The sequence below is a fragment of the Sorex araneus genome, chromosome 2, assembly GCF_027595985.1.
Source record: "Sorex araneus isolate mSorAra2 chromosome 2, mSorAra2.pri, whole genome shotgun sequence".
Lineage (NCBI taxonomy): Eukaryota > Metazoa > Chordata > Mammalia > Eulipotyphla > Soricidae > Sorex > Sorex araneus.
In genome coordinates, this window is record NC_073303.1 from 339,082,055 (window position 1) to 339,101,095 (window position 19,041).

Sequence of the window (19,041 nt, forward strand, 5' to 3'; positions counted from 1 at the left end):
TGAGGAATATGAATAATTACGTAAATTTGAAGCTAAGGATGTGAGTTGTATATATATATACATATACATATATATATATATATATATATATAGTCATCATTAAGGCATCATCTAGTCCTGTATTACTAAATGCTTTACTTGTCTTCTTTTTATATGAGGATAACAGGATTCACAACAATTCTCTCTGCGGCTCACTGCACAGGGCTGCCATGCTAAGAGTTTCAGTGGTGAATGGTGCAAGGACAAATACATACTTTTGGGTACTGTTGTTCTCAGCAAAACTCCAGTCAGTACTTGGGGTTTTCACAACATTCAAAACAACTCAAGTAGAAAAGAAAAAGTTCAAACCAGTCACCAGATCCAAAATTAGCATTTTATTCAGAACGCTGGGGTCAGAGGTGTATCATTTATATTCTGGTACACAATACAGAGGCAAAGCTGTTGTCAGAAGTCTCTCCAGTTTAAAAGCTTTTTCCCCCCCCATTTTTGTTTTTTAGAAAACACACACTTAGTGCCACCAGTGTCAGACCACCCCTTTCTTTCATTATCTTCCCTTTTTTTTTCATTTTTGGTACAAATTATGTAAAACGTTTGTGCTAAGAACTTTTCTCCCTTCCCTCCCAAAAGAAAATAAAAATAAAAAAAATTAAAAAAATTAAAAATTGAGTATTCTAACTACAGCTCAACAATTAAATCAAATGTCACTTTGTTTTGTAAATACTTTATCCATAACGAAAGATATAAACATGCAAAAAACCTGAATCCATAGTCCAAATAATACATACACATGTTCTGAAGTTTCTGCACTTCTCCATAGACTATGCCAATAAAACATTATGTACACATACCATTTTTACAGTGAAGTGGAAAAAATACAGTAAATAAAAAAGTGTACATGGATTAAGACCAAAATGTGTCTAACATTCTAGTTTATGAAAAAATTTAATTTTGCTACAAATTGGTGATATGAAAACTCCCTTTACTTGCAACCAGCTGCGTAAGTTTTAAGATTTTAGTGAAAAAAGAAAAAAAACAAAAACAAAAACAAAAAAACCCGAAACTAAAGTCTAAAACTAGAAGTAATGTACATTTTCCAATCTCATGGTTTCATCCCCCAAGATAATAAAATCGCTCCATGAGTTTTTTGTTTGTTCGTTTAATTCCGTATTTTAATAAAAGCAAATGCAATGTAACAAAAGCGTGTTGAAGCGTATCACGGTTGAACTTACTGCTCCCACCACAAAATATTTTGTCTTTTACTTATCGTTTCAGAAATCAGTACCATTAAAGCCTTAAACATAAAACTAATTCCAATCTGAAAAAGGTACAAAAAGGCACATAAAATCCCAGTGCTTCTGTACTGTAAAATTCAAGTGTAACTGAGCTCAGTGTTTTTCCAAACAGGATTGGATCACTGATATTCCCTCTGAGCCCAAATTGGTTTGCAGCCTATGCCAAAGCCTCCAGCAAGCACGGTGCTAGTAGACTACAAAGTTAAAGCCTAGCTTCTGTATGCTTTTTGGGAATATCAGTTGACGTTGTTTGTACTTGTCCAAAAACCAAGTTCACCCTGAAGTTCAGTCATCACCTCCACCGTACATGTCAGCGAGTTTCTTGAAGCGCGGCCCCCAGTCGTTCAGGTAGTCATAGTCCTGTTCGCCACCGCTACTCGAGGAATTCAGGGAGCTCAAGGACCCGGCAGTGGAGCCACTGCCTTCATAGTCAAAGACTAAGAGGGAGTCATATGGCGGGGCTGTAGGGTCATTGTCAGCAGCTTTAAGGCCCTAGGAGTTGGAAAGACAAAGACAAAAAACAGACTGGTTAGAGTTGCTTAAGTCATAGAAATTGGGTGTATTGAACCTGCTGTGAAAGTTAGACCCATGTTAACTTTTGTCTTTCCCCTGCCAAGAAAGACCCCCATGAGTCGAGCTCGGCGAGGCAAAGATATACATTGGGAGGAAGTTAAATGGATACTATATTGGACAGAACGAAAGAATGAACAGCTTGAAGCAGAAAGGAAAGGGCTTAAGGAAATAAGATTACAGTAGTGTTGATACGTATATTACTGAAATATAAAGCTAAACTTATTATCAGTGATTATCACAAAATCAATTCATTTACTCATTCATTCAATGAACACTTAGAAGGACAATTATGACTGAAACTGGGCCAGACAACTTTTGAACGAGCAATTACTGCTGAAGCACGCTATTGAAATACTCTGAAGGGCTAAGACACCTCCATCCCTTCCTCCTCCCTCTCTCTCTCCTTCTTCCTTCCCACTTCCGGCAGGTGAGCTTCTACCATCTGTGCTCAGAGGAACATGTGGTGTCACGGAACAAATTCCACATGTGAATCATCCACACTAGCCCTATGCGTTATTTCCCACACCCTAGCATCTTTCCTCTTCCCTAAAATATCTAGCAACTGCAAACTAAGCGATAGGTGATTTACTTAGTTCAGCACTAACGTAGGTCCATATAAGAACTGGCTGAGAAAGATCTGAGAGAAAACTAAGAAAAGTCAAAAAAAAATTTCTAGTGAGGAGAATGGACCCCTTATGACAAATATACAAATATTGTTTTAAATTTTTGCTTTATGGGTCACAACTGGCGATGCTCTAGGGTTACTCCTGGCTCTGCACTCAGGAATTACACCTGATGGTGCATGAGGCACCATATGGGATGCGGGGGGAACTGAACCTGGGTTGGCTGCGTGCAAGCCAAACACCCTACCTGCTGTACTATTGCTCCGGCCCTGACAAATATTCTTTTGATCATATTGATGCTGTATTTCATTTCTTCTTTGCCAAACCCAGTAATGCTCAGGGCTTACTCCTTGCTCTGAACTCAAGGGTCACACCTGGCGGGCTCTGAATACATGTGGTGCTGAGGACAAAACCCAAGTTTATAGCATCAAGGCAAGCCCCTTCCATATTGTGCTACTTCTCTGCACTGATATTATTTTTATTATGTCCTACAGTAAAGCTACAGAATTATGATACAAACAACATGATAATTACAATAGAGACAGCACAGACGATAACCAAGGTCACTGTGTTCTGGTTGTCTGCTTTATCACAATACACAACTCAAAAAGACCCATGCATGCAGAGTTCAGTCCAATCCTAATGCTTTCAGCACCACACTGGAAATACGGAAAGGTTAAGACTAACATTAGCTTTGAAGAGTCAGTGGCAGGATGTCCAGTGTGTCTGACTTCAGTGGAGAAAACAGTGCTCGTTGATGTTAACTCTGACTTAGGAAAAACTGCTGGAAACTGCCATCTTCACAAGTAAGTTAAAGGACCTGAGAATCTTCACTGACTCTTAAACCACCTAACAATATTAACAATGATGGTAATCTAGTCTCAAAATCATCAGGGAAACAAACAAAAAGTGCTCATTCAAAAATTTTTATTTTATCTCCTACCTTGGATTTCTGAATATCTCAGTGATATTAAAATCTGTTTAATAGTTTTTTTTGAAAAAAAAGAAAAGATGCTAGGTGGACTAGTGGATGTTTCCGTGGCTAAAACTGCCCCTTTGCAAGCCTGAGGTCATGAGTTTGATGCCAACACCAGCACGGGTGGGATTTGGTGTGTGGCTCAATATCAGAGGGTGCAATGTCTCGAAGACAGTGGTATTTTCAAACATCACAACTGAAGGATGGGTACCACCATTAAAGATAAGGTGTGAGTACAACCCATGGTTAGCTTATCAACTAGCACCATGGAGACTCCCAGTGAGCAATATGATCAGGATGTGGGAGCTCCACAGACAAATGGGCGTGCGTGTGCAAGCAACACAATCAGAAATATGATCCCTAATGAGTACCACAGCTGAGCATGTGCAATGCCAGGTCACAGCACCAAAGGGAAAGGAGGGGGGGCAAGTAATAAAGAGGTTAAGGCCATGTAACCCATTAGGGAACATGATAATATGCTAGAGCATTGCACTATCTCAGGTTTTAATAATTTTAAAGGGCAAAACCCACTGAACTTTTCAAGAATTCTTGGGCAATCTGCCCGTCGAGGGTGAAAATTAAATACTGTACGCTCCTTCCACTTGAATAGCAATTTTCATCAGAGAATAAAATATGATTCATCTGGTTGAGGCGCATATAACCCCCTGGTACTATTTCAATCATTTTAAAATGATCATTGTCAAATACTAAGAAACAGACCAAACAGGCATGCAGCCAGAGTGAATGCACAGAAGGAATCCAGTGAGTCACATGACCTTCTGGACCTCCCTTATGGGGTTTCTTTATTTTGGGTTGTGGACAGCCCTTCATGTGATGGGAGGTAGCTGCTAGCCACCTGCATGAATTTCTCCCTTCCTCCCGAGTTTGAATAAACCTAGATGAGTATGTGTTAGTATTACTTCTGGAGATCTTGAAGTCTACATAAATTGGTACTTTATTTTTATTTATATATACGGGCTGGAGCGATAGCACAACGGGTAGGGAGTTTGCCTTGCACGTGGCCGACCCGGGTTCGGTTCCTCCGTCCCTCCCAGAAAGCACGGCAAGCTACCGAGACTATCCCGCCCGCATGGCAGAGCCTGGCAAGCTACCCATGGCATATTCGATATGCCAAAATCAGTAACAACAAGTTTCATAATAGAGACGTTACTGGTGCCCGCTCAAGCAAATTGATGAACAATGAGATGGCAGTGCTACAGCTTTATACACACACACACACACACACACGTGTGTGTGTGTGTATGTGTGTAGAGACACAAAAAGAGAGAAAGAGAGAGAGAGAGAGGGAGAGAGAGAGAGAGAGAATGAGAGAATTGGTGTCACCTCTGTCAAATGAAAGAGCTGTGGCTCTGGCTAGATTTTTGCTGGTTTTATTTATAGACTTCTGATCCTAGATCTTTCTGACACTTTATGGGTAGAGACAAGCCTTCATGGGGACAAAAACTTGCTACATATTTTAGGGAAATATAATGTGAAAAGGTCCATTTCCCACATCCTATCTTCTATTGTCTCAGTGGGTGGGTGCCTTCCCTGAGCACATTATATTGAGCATGATCACAGTGACACTCTTCTAGTCCACTGTACTATTTCTCTTTCTTTCCTATCAAGTACAATATATATTTTAAATTTTTTATATGTGTGTGTGTGTGTGTGTGTGTGTGTGAAGTCCTTGTTTAAGAGGTCCTTGGGTCATAAAAGATCATTTTGACTGGTCTACTAAAAATTCCCTTTAAATTAGAATGCTTTTTTAATGTTTTATTTTTGTGTGGCACACCTGATGGGCTCAGGGACCACATGTGGGTCTGGGGATAGAATCTAGGTTAAATGTATGCAAGGAAGGAAGGGGTCCAACATATGGTACCTACCTACCAGCCCCAGAGTTCATTCTTGATTAAAACACTTTCACATTAAATAATAAAAAAATATGTGAAAAACATAGAGACAGATGCTATTCAGTGCCTGATGTTTGGATAACTTACAGAATTTAGACCAAACCATTTAGAGCAGCATTCAGTGATCCTACTCTGCTGACCACATTTTCTGTTTTACTTATTCTTAGTTCCTGTAGTTAAAATCATCACCAAATTATTTGTCCAAATCTCCCAAACTTAAGAAAAGCGACAGTTTTCTGAAGTTTATTAGTGCATGTTAAATTACTGCTAAGTATTGACTCTTTATTTGAAATATTTTGTGTCACATTTTAATTTAATTAATATCCATATATCCATCCATTCATCCATCCATCCATCCATCCATCCATCCATCCATCCATCCATCCATCCATCCAAGCCGATTAGTGATGTCACTTAGATTGCATGACTTTTCTCTTCCAACCATGAATAAGAGTGATTTTCATGGTCTCTCTGGACCCCTTTACTTTTACTGTTGTGCTTTGGTTATGTTACATTGCGATCCTATCTGCTGGGTTTCTTTGTATTCATCTTATATCTTGGTGTCCAACATACTACCTGGTACCAACAGGAATTCTAGAAGGTAACCTTGCATTGTAATTGTCCTGGACACAGTTTCTTTCACCTCAAGACTTACTTACTTTTAAAGCTCCATCTTTCAGGAGCAGCTAAGGTCCACATTATATGGGAGAGGACAGGTGACAGCTCTAGGGACTGGCTTGCAAGCTTCTCACGCAGAAGTGAGCTTAATAGTCAGCATCATATGATCTCCTGAGCCCCCGGACACTGTTAAGTGTGCACCACCCAATCATAAAATAAACAAGAAACTCACCATCGACACCACCACCACCACTAAACGCACATAAAAAGACATGAGTGCATAGAAGTATGACATGTATATAATTACAGCAGAATTCTATGCCTTGTCAATGTCAACCTTACTAGATTAATTTCTATGAGTTTACTTTTACTTAAAATGAATTGTTTTTGGAAGAAGAGCCTTTTGTTTTATTACAAGGCAGTAGAAAGTTTTAACTTCTGAAAGGTATCTTCAATAATTATTAATCTCATACTGATTAATAATTGAGAGACTTTAAATTTTGTGACAAGCTATGGAAAATGTCCCAATCAATTTACTTGGATTACCTCATTTAGTGCTCTCTAAAAGGCTCTAATATATCCCCATTACATCAATAAAGAGAATTATAAATTAAAAAGTTGAAATCCAAAGGCTTTTACTTTTGCAAACAGCTATAAGGCAAGGCAGCTGGAGTTGAATTAAACTGCCCAACTCGTAGAAGAATGTAAAAAGACATTTTTAAAGACAAATTGTATTTAATTAATAGGAGAAAAAAGTTTTAAAGTTTAGTAGTTTTAAGCAAGTTATTCTAAAAGCACTTTCCACAGTTTTAAAGTGATATTAATCAAAAGTCAGTCTTGAAAAATGTCTGTCTTTTAACAGAGTATGACCTTGGTTTTCATACTTATGAGATAAAGAAATATACAGGATTAGTAAAGTTATTGAAGGTATGCTAAATCTACTGTCAGACTGAGATTAACATAATTTGTTTCAACTTTTCACCCTTTGAAGGTCATGTTTAAAAACCTCAAAATAGACTGAAATTCTGTAGGTGAAATTTAAAAGTGTATGACTTATTTTATTCTATATATTCAAAATAAATGATCACTTTTGATATTCAAGGCAACATTTGTTCATTACTAAAATAAACTAGAAAATGTTCTCATAAGCTTATCTATTCCTTACATTTATGAAAATACCCCAATTATAATCACTACTATATAATTCCTAATTTGGAACATTTGGTACTATGCTAAATCAAATAAGCCCTGAAGATAAATAAATCTGTCTATATTTCAAAGTTGTTTATAAATGTGCTTGAGTTCTTCCTCAGTACCGTCAAGTATATATATTCAGTTTATATAAAGATACTGAGTACATCTCACGATGTCTGAGGTTGAAGACTCTCTACTGAGTTATGTCCTGTTTGGGCTACTAGAGAGTTTCATTCCCATGATGTTCCTCAAAGGAGGAAGATATTTATCTCCTTGCTGAGTATCAGAGAACTGACTTCACACCCCTGTACCCCCATTGTTCTCTATGTCATCTTAACCTCCTGAGATTTTTTTCCTATTCCAAACTGTAGTGCATTTCATGGTACAGACATTTTATCTTTTTCTTATTTTTTTATTTTTTATTTTTTTTGCTTTTTGGGTCACACCCAGCGATGCTCAGGGGTTACTCCTGGCTTTGCACTCAGGAACTACTCCTGGCGGTGCTTGGAGGACCATATGGGATGCCGGGGATCGAACCCGGGTCGGCCGCGTGCAAGGCAAACGCCCTACCCGCTGTGCTATCGCTCCGGCCCCTCTTTTTCTTATTTTTTTTACAAATTAATTTATGCTATAATCACATTAAATTTTATGCACTTAGTAGCGGTAAGGGAAATGCTTCCTAAATGTAAGACTTTAATGTAGTCAGATATTCACCAATCAATTTACCTTCTCCTTACCAGTCCCCAACACAAGGGAAGCATTTCTTCTCTTGATAGGTTTTTTTTTTTTTTTTTTTTTTTTTTTTTGCTTTTTGGGTCACACCTGGCGATGCACAGGGGTTCCTCCTGGCTCTGCACTCAGGAATCACCCCTGGCGGTGCTCAGGGGACCATATGGGATGCTGGGAATCGAACCAGGGTCGGCCGTGTGCAAGGCAAACGTCCTACCCGCTGTGCTATTGCTCCAGCCCCGGTTTTTTTTTTTTTTTATAGGAGGGTTCCTACTGGACAGATGGGAACTTCAAATGGAATAAGAGTTTAGGTATGATGGGATGCCACAGGGTGGCATTAACTCACTCCATGTGCCTGCAAATTCTGTGTGTTTGTAAAGACAACAAAAGGTTTAATGTCAAGATAAAGGTGGAAGGGCATTCCAAGCAGAAGGAATGGCACGAATTAGACTCTGACATGAAGTTATAAGTAAGAAAGGAAACTACACGTAGAATTTCTCTAGATGGCCTGAAAATATGAGTTGGGGAAGACCTGAAATGACGTTACAGTGTGAAGAAGAATCAGATTCAACAGATGTCCTATACACAAGTCAAAAAGGTTCCCAGTACTTAATTATCTTCCTGTTACAAAGAGTGTGTAGTAGCAAAGTAAGAAGGCACACACAAAAATCATCTATGCTTAGTCCAGTTTCTTATTTATATTACTTGCTTGGTTATATACACAAAACAGATATTCAGTAACTGTTTTTTGAAAAAATGATCTCAGGCCCAGAATGTTGATTTTAAAATGAGCCTTAACAAATGCAGAAGAATTTAAAATTATCAAATGATTCTATTCTACAAGTTAATTTGAAAGTTGTCTGGAGCAAAGTCAGCCACATAAGAATTCATTCATCAAGGTCTTGAGTCATTTGTTAGGCAATGTATCTAGGCATTATTTTAGAAAGAAGTTACAAATGGAAAATGTTACTATGGCATGAGAGGAGAAGGGTAACTGAATATAGCTTATTAACTAGGCATTGCACTCCTTTCTTGACTGTTAAATCCAGTTACAGCAAAAAAAAAAAGAAGCTAAAAACACACACAAACTCAAGGCATGCACTAAAACATAACTCAAAAGAGACAATATCATTGTTTTATGAATGTATCACCACTAGAAATACAAACTTTCTGACTTGAGCATTGATAAGCCCAAATTAGCACACCCAAAATACACTCAGTTTTATGCACTACACTTTTGCCTCCATAGTTGGACTCTTCAAACAAACAAAATCTAAAAGCAAGACAATATAGCAAATTCTGAGGATATGCAAAGGATAAGAAATAATCTCCTTGGAGAGCATATACATGTTCACATGAAACAGGGACAGGGTGGTAGCTTTATCCCAGCGGAGAGGGTTATGGTAGATGAAGGATGAGGGATGTGTGGATTTCCCCTGAAGTATGAAATTAGTCTCCTTAGAGAGATGTTGGGATTGAATGTGATGTCTCAGTGAATATTTCACTTACAGCTAAGAAAGCAAGGCCTTTCCATAAATGACATAGTAGTTAAAAGTGATCTGAACTGTACCATGTAACACTGGATTTGCTGTGAGAAACAGAACATTGATGCATTCGGTATATTTCATCAAAAAATGCCATGGACATTTTTATATGAATTACACTGAATCTGTATAGTGCTTTGGGAAGGACTGTCATTCTGACTATATTAATCCTTCCAATCCATGAACAGTGATGAGTGCCCATTTCCTGGGTCTTATTTTATTTTCTCAACAGTAATTTATATTTTTCTTTCATGTCTTTTGTTAAGCTGATTTCCAGGTGTTATATACTTTTGAAGTGCAGTTGTGACTGAAATTTTTAAAAAATATTTCCCTCATCTATTTTGTTGTATGCACCCAGAAACGCCATAGATTTCTATGGCTTACTTCTGTAACCTGCCACATTACTGTACAAGTTTTACATGGAGTATTAACCCCCCCGCCACCTCCCACCACCACCACCACCAACAAAGTGAAAGCAATCCTAAGGAAAAAGAGATGAGAGGCTTTATTTTTCCTAGTTTTAAATTATACTACCAAACTACAGCAATTAAGACAGTGTGGTACTGGAATAAGGACAGACTCCAAGGCCAATAGAATAAAATTGAGAGCCAAGAGACAATACCAAGGTATACCAGTTAATCTTTTGACAAAAGAGCTAAGAGTATGGGATGATTTACAATACTATTATTATACTAGTAATTATAAGGCTTACCATACCTAGGATTAAGATTTATTCACTGTGATTTACAATACTATTCGAGGCTTTCACAATGCAATACTAGGGCTAGAGTTTATTCACCATGATTGTGAGACTATCAATGATAGGGTGCAAACAGTGTTCAGACACCCTTCACCACTGTCTCAAGGTTCCCTCCTCAGCCCCTATCCCAGGCTCTCTGCCAAAGTAAGTTCAGTTCTCAGGTTCTGCTGCCTTTGGCAATTAATAAATTCCTTACTATCCTGTCCCACATAAGAGATAATTCCATATCTGCTCTCTCCTTTTGGCTGAACTTCACTCAGCCTGATCTCTTCAGTTTCATCCACATGGCCGCTAACTGCAGGATTTCATTTTTTATAGCTGAGTAGCATTCTACTGTCTATAAACACCACACTTTCTATCACCAGTCATCTTCTCTCATACACTTAGGTTGTTTCCAGATTTTGTCTATTGCAAATAGTGCTACAATGAATAGAGGAATACAGTTGTCTCTTAATAAAACCTGATCCTAGGTACTGCAAGCCTTACAATTAATAGCATGATAACAGTATTGTAAATCACTGTGAATACAACCAAATGAAAAGAAATTCAAAGTGTGGTGCCTTTGAGGAAATATTCGTAGCTCAGTTGGGCTTGGCATAGGGAGGGATGTCGTTTGGGAAGAGGGCAGGGATTGGATTAGGGATAGACTGATAAATCTTACTTACTGCATAAACCTTATTGTTAAGAAGAGTGCCACGAATGGGAGGGAATCCCACAGAATAATGATACATAAGGGGCAGTAGAAGCATTCAGCTAAGAATCCAGTGAATTACACTGAAGCCAAACTCCTACCTTTAAAAAAGTCTAGTTCTCACATCTGAAAGATTCACTATATCTTGAAACCTGACAACCCCAGGAATAACTAAACAATTTTTCATGATAGTGAAAGCCAAATCAGAAGTAAAATCATCAGGCACTCCTACATATTCAAAAGATCTATCGTATGTGTAAATTCCTGCACATTTCCCTAAGCTGGCCTATATATAAAGAAGCTGGAAAAGTCAAGGCATATTTTTTTTTAGATAAAAGTTACTGGCAATCTGTTGTTTTTGCCTTTTATCTGCTGTTAAATCATGCCTACTACAAATTAACCTATTACCTATTTAACAGAAGTGAATACATATGCTCAGAGAGCAGCATGTTTTTTATGAAGACAGCTATGCAGTTATAAGAGATAAATATTCTGACTTTGTTGCAAAACTTTGAAAAAAAAGAAGTTCATGTAGAAACCTAAGGTAGATTAATTATACCTACATAGAGTAAGAGGCTTTGGCAAAGACTGATTTCCCAAGTGGTGCTCAGAAGAACTGGAGGTCAATCTCAGCAGTTCTCCGTCAACTGGGCCAGTGCTAGGGCACAAGGATGAGGTGCTTCTTGGGTCCTGTGGCTTGGGAAACCCCAAGGATACCCCAGTGGTGTTGGGCAGGGTGATCATGCTAGCTGATGCCTGGCAGTTCATATGATGCTGGGGTTTGAATCTGGCTTGGGCACATGCAAAACGTGTGCCCTCATCCTGCACTATCTCCCCAGTCCCAGGCCTAAGTGTATCATCACAGCCCTGAACAGATAGATTGTGTTTTGTAATGCATTAGGCCAATTCTGACCTTGAGATAGAACATGTATGGCTAGAGAGTAGACATCCTGGCATACATTCACAATCCAAATTGATACCAAATGCATTGCTTACTTATGCTCCCAATAAAACCTCAAAAGAAAATTGTAGTTAAGACTGTCACTGTCATCCTGTTGCTCATCGATTAGTTCAAGCGGGCACCAGTAATGTCTCTCATTGTGAGACTTACTGTTACTGTTTTTGGCATATCCAATACGCCATGGGTAGCTTGCCAGGCTCTGCCTTGCGGGCGCGATACTCTCCGCAGCTTGCCGGGCTCTCCGAGAGGGGCGGAGGAATTGAACATAGGTCGGCTGCGTGAAAGGCGAATGCCCTACCGCTGTGCTATAGCAACCCAGACTATAGAAATGATTTTAAAAAATTTAATTCAAAACTTAAGTATGAGATGTAGCAGAACTCTTTTGGTCAGTTGTAAAATAAAAGAATGGCATAATAATTTTGACAGTGAAAACCATACATGTTACATTCAACAGAGAATTAGCTGCCTCTTATAGAAGCTCTTAAAACTCCTCAACTCGACAAGTATTTAAATCACTTACAAAATATTTAATTTAGCTGCTCTTCCTACTAATCTTATTTCATAGACCTCTTTAGTCGTTGAATAGGCTCTGAATTCTCACCATTTGTGAGATGGGATTCAAAGTGTGGAAAAAATAGAAAGTGAACTATTATTACATTTATCAGTGCTAATAAATGAAATTAGAATAACTATAATAGTATCAGTCAATTTATTACTTGTAATCTAGGGGGAAAATCCTTATTGGAGATAGTGTGACTAATACTGATAATATATATTAATGTCAATTACAAATGCAGAGTATTAATGACAGATCTCTTTTTTTGGCTGATCCAAGCAATTGAATCTGTTGCTTCTTATTTACATCACATTTGCTTTCACACAGATAATTTTAAGTCAAACAAGGATGCTTCAGTGAACATAGTAAATGTTTCATGAAGAGTCCAAGTAATTTGGGACAAACATGACAAACAACAAACAGCATCAGGAAAAAGCCCATGTAGGAGCAGGGACACAGTCCAGGGGTCAGCAAATCTGAACCTTTCCTCAGGTGAGGACCATTTCCCAGCACCTCCGGGCATGGTGCTGCTGGCAATGCGGATGGTCCCTGTCACTGCAGGCCCCAAGCAGCTCTGCGTCCTGGGGCACTAAGTCACTAAGTCCCCTGAGCAATGCTTGTGAGGTGCCTCTCCCCATCACTGTATTACTGTATCACTGTATCACTGTCATCCTGTTGTTCATCGATTTGCTCGAGAAGGCGCCAGTAATGTCTCCATTTGTCCTAGCGCTCTCTCCATAAACAACAAAAACAAAAATAAAAACAAAAGAGTCGTCATAAAGAAAGGGGCATCTTTTCCTACCTCATTAATGAAGTCCCCAATGTCCCCAGGGTGTGGGGCTGCAGATCTGACCGGGTACTGGGGCTCAGCGTGGATGGGTCTCTCGTCTAGCCGGCGAATTCCTACGGGCTTAATGGCATCAGGCTCCACGGTATCAGGCTGCTGAAGCTGGCTCAAGTCATAGTCCTACGAAAGATAAAATTGAAAAAAAAAATCATGGTGGATGGGCATAAAGATGGAAAATTACAACCTTTGTTTTTAAACACATACCCAGAATGCATAGAAATGAGTAAAATTTAACATAATGGAAAAGTTGCCACTGTGAGTTTTTCATGTTATGATTAAATATTTCTTTCACACAGCGATCTCTTCTCTGTTTTTCATTTCTACAGTCTGTGCTCCATCTGCTTTCCTATGTTCCTCATCAGTTTCCAATGGAAAACAGCAGTGAGATGAGGTCCCACTGTAAAGTGATTAAAACATCAACTAGAAAATAGAGTAGCAGCATAGAAGCAATGACTTTAATTTTATGGGGTTCAACACACCATCCTCGATATGGCACCTTATCACAGTCAATATCTTTCTTGGGGAGATCACACCTGATATTGCACAGGGGTGCTTAGGGGTGACTCCTGGCAATGTTCAAGGGACAATGTACAGTGAAGGTGATCAAACTGGGGTCTGCTGCAAATAAGGCAAGTGTCCTACCCCTTAACCCCTGCACTATCTTTCGGGCCTCAAATTTACTTTCTTAAGTAGATGAAATTCAACATGTCTTCCCCTCCCTCACCCTCCTCTCTCTCTTTCTTTCTTTCTCTCTCTCTCTCTCTCTCTTTCTCTCTCTCTCACACACACACACATACACACACACACACACACACACACACACATCCTTCATCCCTGAAATGGATGATAACACTCCCACGGAAAGGTCCTCTCCTATTCCAGAAAGAGGAAAAAGGAGGATTATTAGGAGACAAGGAATTTGGGGACACAATTTCTGTACAAACCAACCTTATGATACAAACTCTATCTTCCTAGTCATCACTGCACCTTTACTAGCCCTATTAGCCTTCTAGCCAGGCCCTTCACAATTCACTGTTTCTTTGCCTTAAAGGAATAAAATATCCCCATGGTGGTCACTTCTATGCATCTTTATTCTTTTACAAAGGCTCCTAAGGATTTGTATAAATTAGATAAAACGTGTGTTCTCTTCTCTTTTTAATCTTTCTTTGTCTTTTTACTTCTCAGCAGTGAGCGACCTAAGGAGGCTAAGAAAACTTTTTACTCCCTGACAAGTTCGTGAATATTTAAACAAATGAAAAACAACAATAACAACAAGACCCTGGCGTGTTTTTCTTCCCTTACGGTCCATCAAAGCCAGTGTTCCTTCCTCCCTCCTTTTTCTGCTTCTGTAGGGCAAACTAGGGTCTGCAGGCCTAGCCTGTTATTTTTTGCAAAGAATAGACTTTTACATTTTTAAAAGGGCACTTACACAATAATAACACACTGAAAGAGGAAGGCTGTGCCACAGAGATTATAAAGGCCACAAATCTCGTCCTCACAGGAGAGTCTGCCAAGCCGGGGCCCTCTCGGAGGCGTGCGGACTCCTTCCCCACACAGCTCTGTGGGAAGGTCTTGGAAAGCCGCCTACCCGCTTTCAGAGAGAGTACTACTCTAAAGAGGGTGGGGTGGGCCCTCCCTCCCAACTATTTTCAGCTTTAACATTAGCCAGATGGACAAGAATGGACAAAGAGACTGACTATAATGTGGCAATGCATCTAAATTTTAGGTTGGGGTAAAGACTTTGTAGTTTTCAAACCTCTAAATTCTGGTGAGATAAAATGTCACATCCCCAGCTTAAACCACATTCTCCAATTCAACATTTAGCATTTAGAGAAAGTACACATTTCCTGGTTCATCTTCCCCACCCCCACCCTCAACTTGTTTTTGGTTTGGGGAACATGAACCCAGAGCCTCACATCTGGAAGGCCTGTGCTTGAGAGATGGCACACACTCCTGGCTTTCTGCTGGGAGTAGCTTTTCGCTACTCATTTTTGTTGGGGCCTCTGTCTAAAATCAGTTTCCAAGGGCTACAATGAGAGTAAAGAGGTTAAGGTGCTTGCCTTGGCACAGAGAACAGAATGCTGATGCTTATGACTGCATACAAACCCTCGAGTAGGGCACCAGGAGGAAGCTACTGAATGTGACCACCAAATCAATACATGAATAAACAACAATTAAGTCAAATCAGTTTAACATTGTGGCGGCCGGGAAGATAGCCTCATGCTCACAGGCACCTGCCTGGCATGCCCAGGCCTGGAGGTCACCACATAATGGGTCCCGTGGATAACACCACATGACCCAAGTTCTCCTTTCCTTGTGTTCCTGATGGTGCAGTACTGGGGGAAACCTAGCACTCTGGGTGTGTGGTCCTGGTGGTCCATGGCCTTGCCAGGCTGACCCAGATCCCAGCCCTCAGGCCCGCCCAGTTGTCATAATATCTCTGAAAAAGGTCCCGGGGCCCCCTACGTGCTTCTTGGGAAGATCAGAATCAATGGAACAAAGAAAACATCCCTAAACAAACAAAAAAACCCCAAAAACCTAAAACCCAAAGCATAAACATCTTGTTGTAATTCTCTAGAGGTCTCAATTTATTCAGTGGTCAACCTGTTCTATGTTCAAGATGACATAAGCACAGTTTTTCCTCATAATCTTCTGAATAATACATTATGTTTCATTATTTTAATTTAAAAATTGAATAAACATTCTCATATTACTTAAGTAACTTGTCCATTTTCTCAGACTGACTGGCCCAGAGACAGACTATAACTTCAACTACATGAGACTCTCAGAAACTTAAGTATGGAACTTTGCAGAGTTATCTACATGAGTGAATCACGTTTGATCTATGAGGCTGATTTCTGTCTAAAGTGTAGGCTGAGGAACAGGGAGGCACAGGAATATGAGGAATGATTTAAATAACAAAGGACACAAAGTCCACTAGGGGCCAGATGCTAGACTGGGTTATAAGTAAGTGCTTTCTTACTACTACTTGTTAACTCACACTTGTGAAGAATTATTTATTATCTTTTTGGATAAAGAAAACAAACTCAGACAGAGTAACATGACCCAGGTCACAGACCATATGATTCAGATGAGAATTAAAAGACAAGTGAGATAACTTCATAATGTTGATCCTAAACTGAAGTGTCAGGGAGACTGGTACACAGTTGAAAGCATGCCACAAGTGAGCCCAGAGAAGGGACCACTATGACAATGAATAGTTGGAAATGATCTATCTGGACATGAGCTGAGTGCTGAAAGTATAGGAGAGGAGGAGGAGGAAGAGGAGGAGGAAGAGGAGAAGGAAGAGGAGGAGGATGAGGAGAAGAAAGAGGAGAAACAGAAGGAGGAAGGGGAGGAGGAAGAGGAGGAGGAGGAGGAGGAGGAGGAGGAGGAAGAAGAGGAGGAGGAAGAGGAGAAATAGGAGGAGGAGGAGCTCTTGTCATAAAGGCAAGGAAACTGTGGACATTGGTAGTAGGAAATGTACACTGTTGAAGGTACAGGTGTTGGAAGATTGTGTGACTAAATCCAATCATGAACCACTTTGTACCTGTATTTTATGGCGATTCAATTAAAAAGAAATATATATAATCTATCTATCTATCTATCTATCTATCTATCTATCTATCTATCTATCTATCTATACATACATAAACCCTAAAGTTTTGTGAGGCACACTCATCCTGATAACAGTCCCAAATAATCCTTTACCAAAATATTGTTTCTCTGACTGGTGCAGGAGCTGAGAATGTGTGTCCTCTCAGGAGCAGACAGGTGACATAGTGATATGGGGGCTAGGGGATAAGAAAGATTTGCCACACAACAGTATCACAAAGGAGCACATTAAAACTTGGTATATCACATTGTCTCGGATACCCAGCGAGGGAAGTTGGCTTCAGGTTTGAGTCCCGAATACATGGGCCTGGAGAAATCAACAACATGAAGAAAGGCGTGGAGATGCTGCTTGCTCTCGTCAGGATGGAGGATTTCTGAGCAGCCATCGAACACTTGAGTGAAAACATCTTGATCTTGCATAAATATGCTCCATTTAAAATCTCATAGAATTTCTAAGTTTTCCTTTATAGAACAGCTTAAGTAAATGCATAAAATGCTATAACAGCTGTGAAAGCTTTTGAAATGTTGAAATGTTAAAGAAAATAAAAAGAGGGATTTGTTTGGCGAAATTTGAGAGCAAGCAGAGTAAGCAGCAGGCCTTTCCGGGCCAGCTTTCACTGAAAACCAAGCATAAAGAGAGGGGGTGGGGCCTGAGAGTGTGCCTTTTAATCATTATTGGTGCTTTTTTGAAGAAAGGGGAAAACACGATTCTATACCTTGCTTTGTGATGACAGTTAATAAATATTTTTAGACTGGGGGTGTAAGGTGTTTGATTAGAAGTCTGAGTTACGTGAACTAAGCCATCTAATCTTATGCTGAGGGATGGCCTTCAAGCTGGGTCAGAGGGCAGAGCTGATGGTCCTCCATGGGACCACACAGTCCTCGCCATACCCCAGGGTTCTGAACGCAGAGAACTTCCTTGGGACTCTTAGAGACAGAGGAGGCCTTCAGGCTTTGCTAGTGCTCTTTACTAAAACCTCGTTCCTTCCTCAGTTTCCACTGTATCGAAAGTTTACAAACACAAATGCATAAAAAAATGGTCTGAAGGGCCTAAAATGGTTTCTTAATAAGTTATCAACTTCAAACATTGGCATTATTTTATGAACACAGGAGGCTCGCACAAATCAGAGCTGAAGCTCTGATGTCCGCCACTGGTCGCTTCTCCTTTGACCTAGTCTCCGCCCAGGCCCTTTCACTGTGCTTCTGGAGTCACAAGGAGGCACGTTTGTTTCACCTTTGTCGATAACTTTCCCTAGTCTTTCTGACTACCCAACAAATCAGAAAGTAGGACTAATCTTAAAATACTTTTTTTTGTTGTTCTGTACAGTCCTTTCTACCAGTGATAACACTGCAGCTGATGCTAATTTTAAAAGTCCATTGAACTAAATCACCTGAGCATCCAAGTCCACTTCACTCCACTCCCTGGCACTGTTTCACTATTAGATGGGAGGAAAGGACCCTGCCCCATTGACGAGGCTCAGTGTCATGTGGGTATCGCCCCCAATGATGGGAATAGGTCTTGGTTCACAGTTACAATACTAGAAAAGGTATTCTATGGAAACGAGAACTGAATTAGAAAATGGGGTATGTCCAGGAGAAATAGCACAGGGTTTAAGGCACCTGCATTTTCTGTGTCTGAGCCGGGTTCAATCCCTGACAGCACATGGTGTCCTGAGCACCACAGGGTATGCACACCAGAAGACCCAGTGAAGGGTCTGTGTAAATCCCAGCAGCCAGGTTGGCGGAGTACTGCCAGCGGAGTACACAGGCCTCCAAGCACTGACTTGGAGACACTCCAGATGAAAACAGAAGTAAAAACACAGGGTAGGGCCTGCGATAGTTTCCGCTTCCTATTTGACGGTATAAAAAAAATCAAATGGTCCTTATCTCTACTATCCTTAGGTGTTAGTCTCCTATTATGTCACTTTATATTCCACAGGTGAGTGCAGTCATTCTATGTCTCCACGGCTTAGAAGCCGATCTGGGGAAAAGGCAGCTAGGATAGAGAAGGGACTGCTAAGTAAATGAGGACTGGAGGGTTTGCTCGGGATGGGAGATGGGTGCTGAAAGTAGTCTATGGACCAAACATAATGGCCGCTATGTAGGTGTATTGCAAACCATAACACCCAGAAGAAGAGAGAGAGAGTAA

At 40.0% G+C, this 19,041-nt stretch overlaps 1 protein-coding gene across 1 annotated transcript in view; it reads right to left on the minus strand.

Annotated features, from left to right (window-relative positions):
- Window positions 1-354: 354 nt before the first annotated feature.
- CDH2 (cadherin 2) overlaps window positions 355-19,041 on the minus strand; it is a 239,958-nt gene continuing 221,271 nt past the window's right edge. The window contains exons 15-16 of the mRNA XM_055127782.1: window positions 13,233-13,397; window positions 355-1,784 (exon numbers count right to left, since the gene is read on the minus strand). Coding sequence (XP_054983757.1) covers window positions 1,578-1,784; window positions 13,233-13,397 — 372 coding nt within the window. The 3' untranslated portion in view covers window positions 355-1,577. The remainder of the gene's footprint in view (window positions 1,785-13,232; window positions 13,398-19,041) is intronic.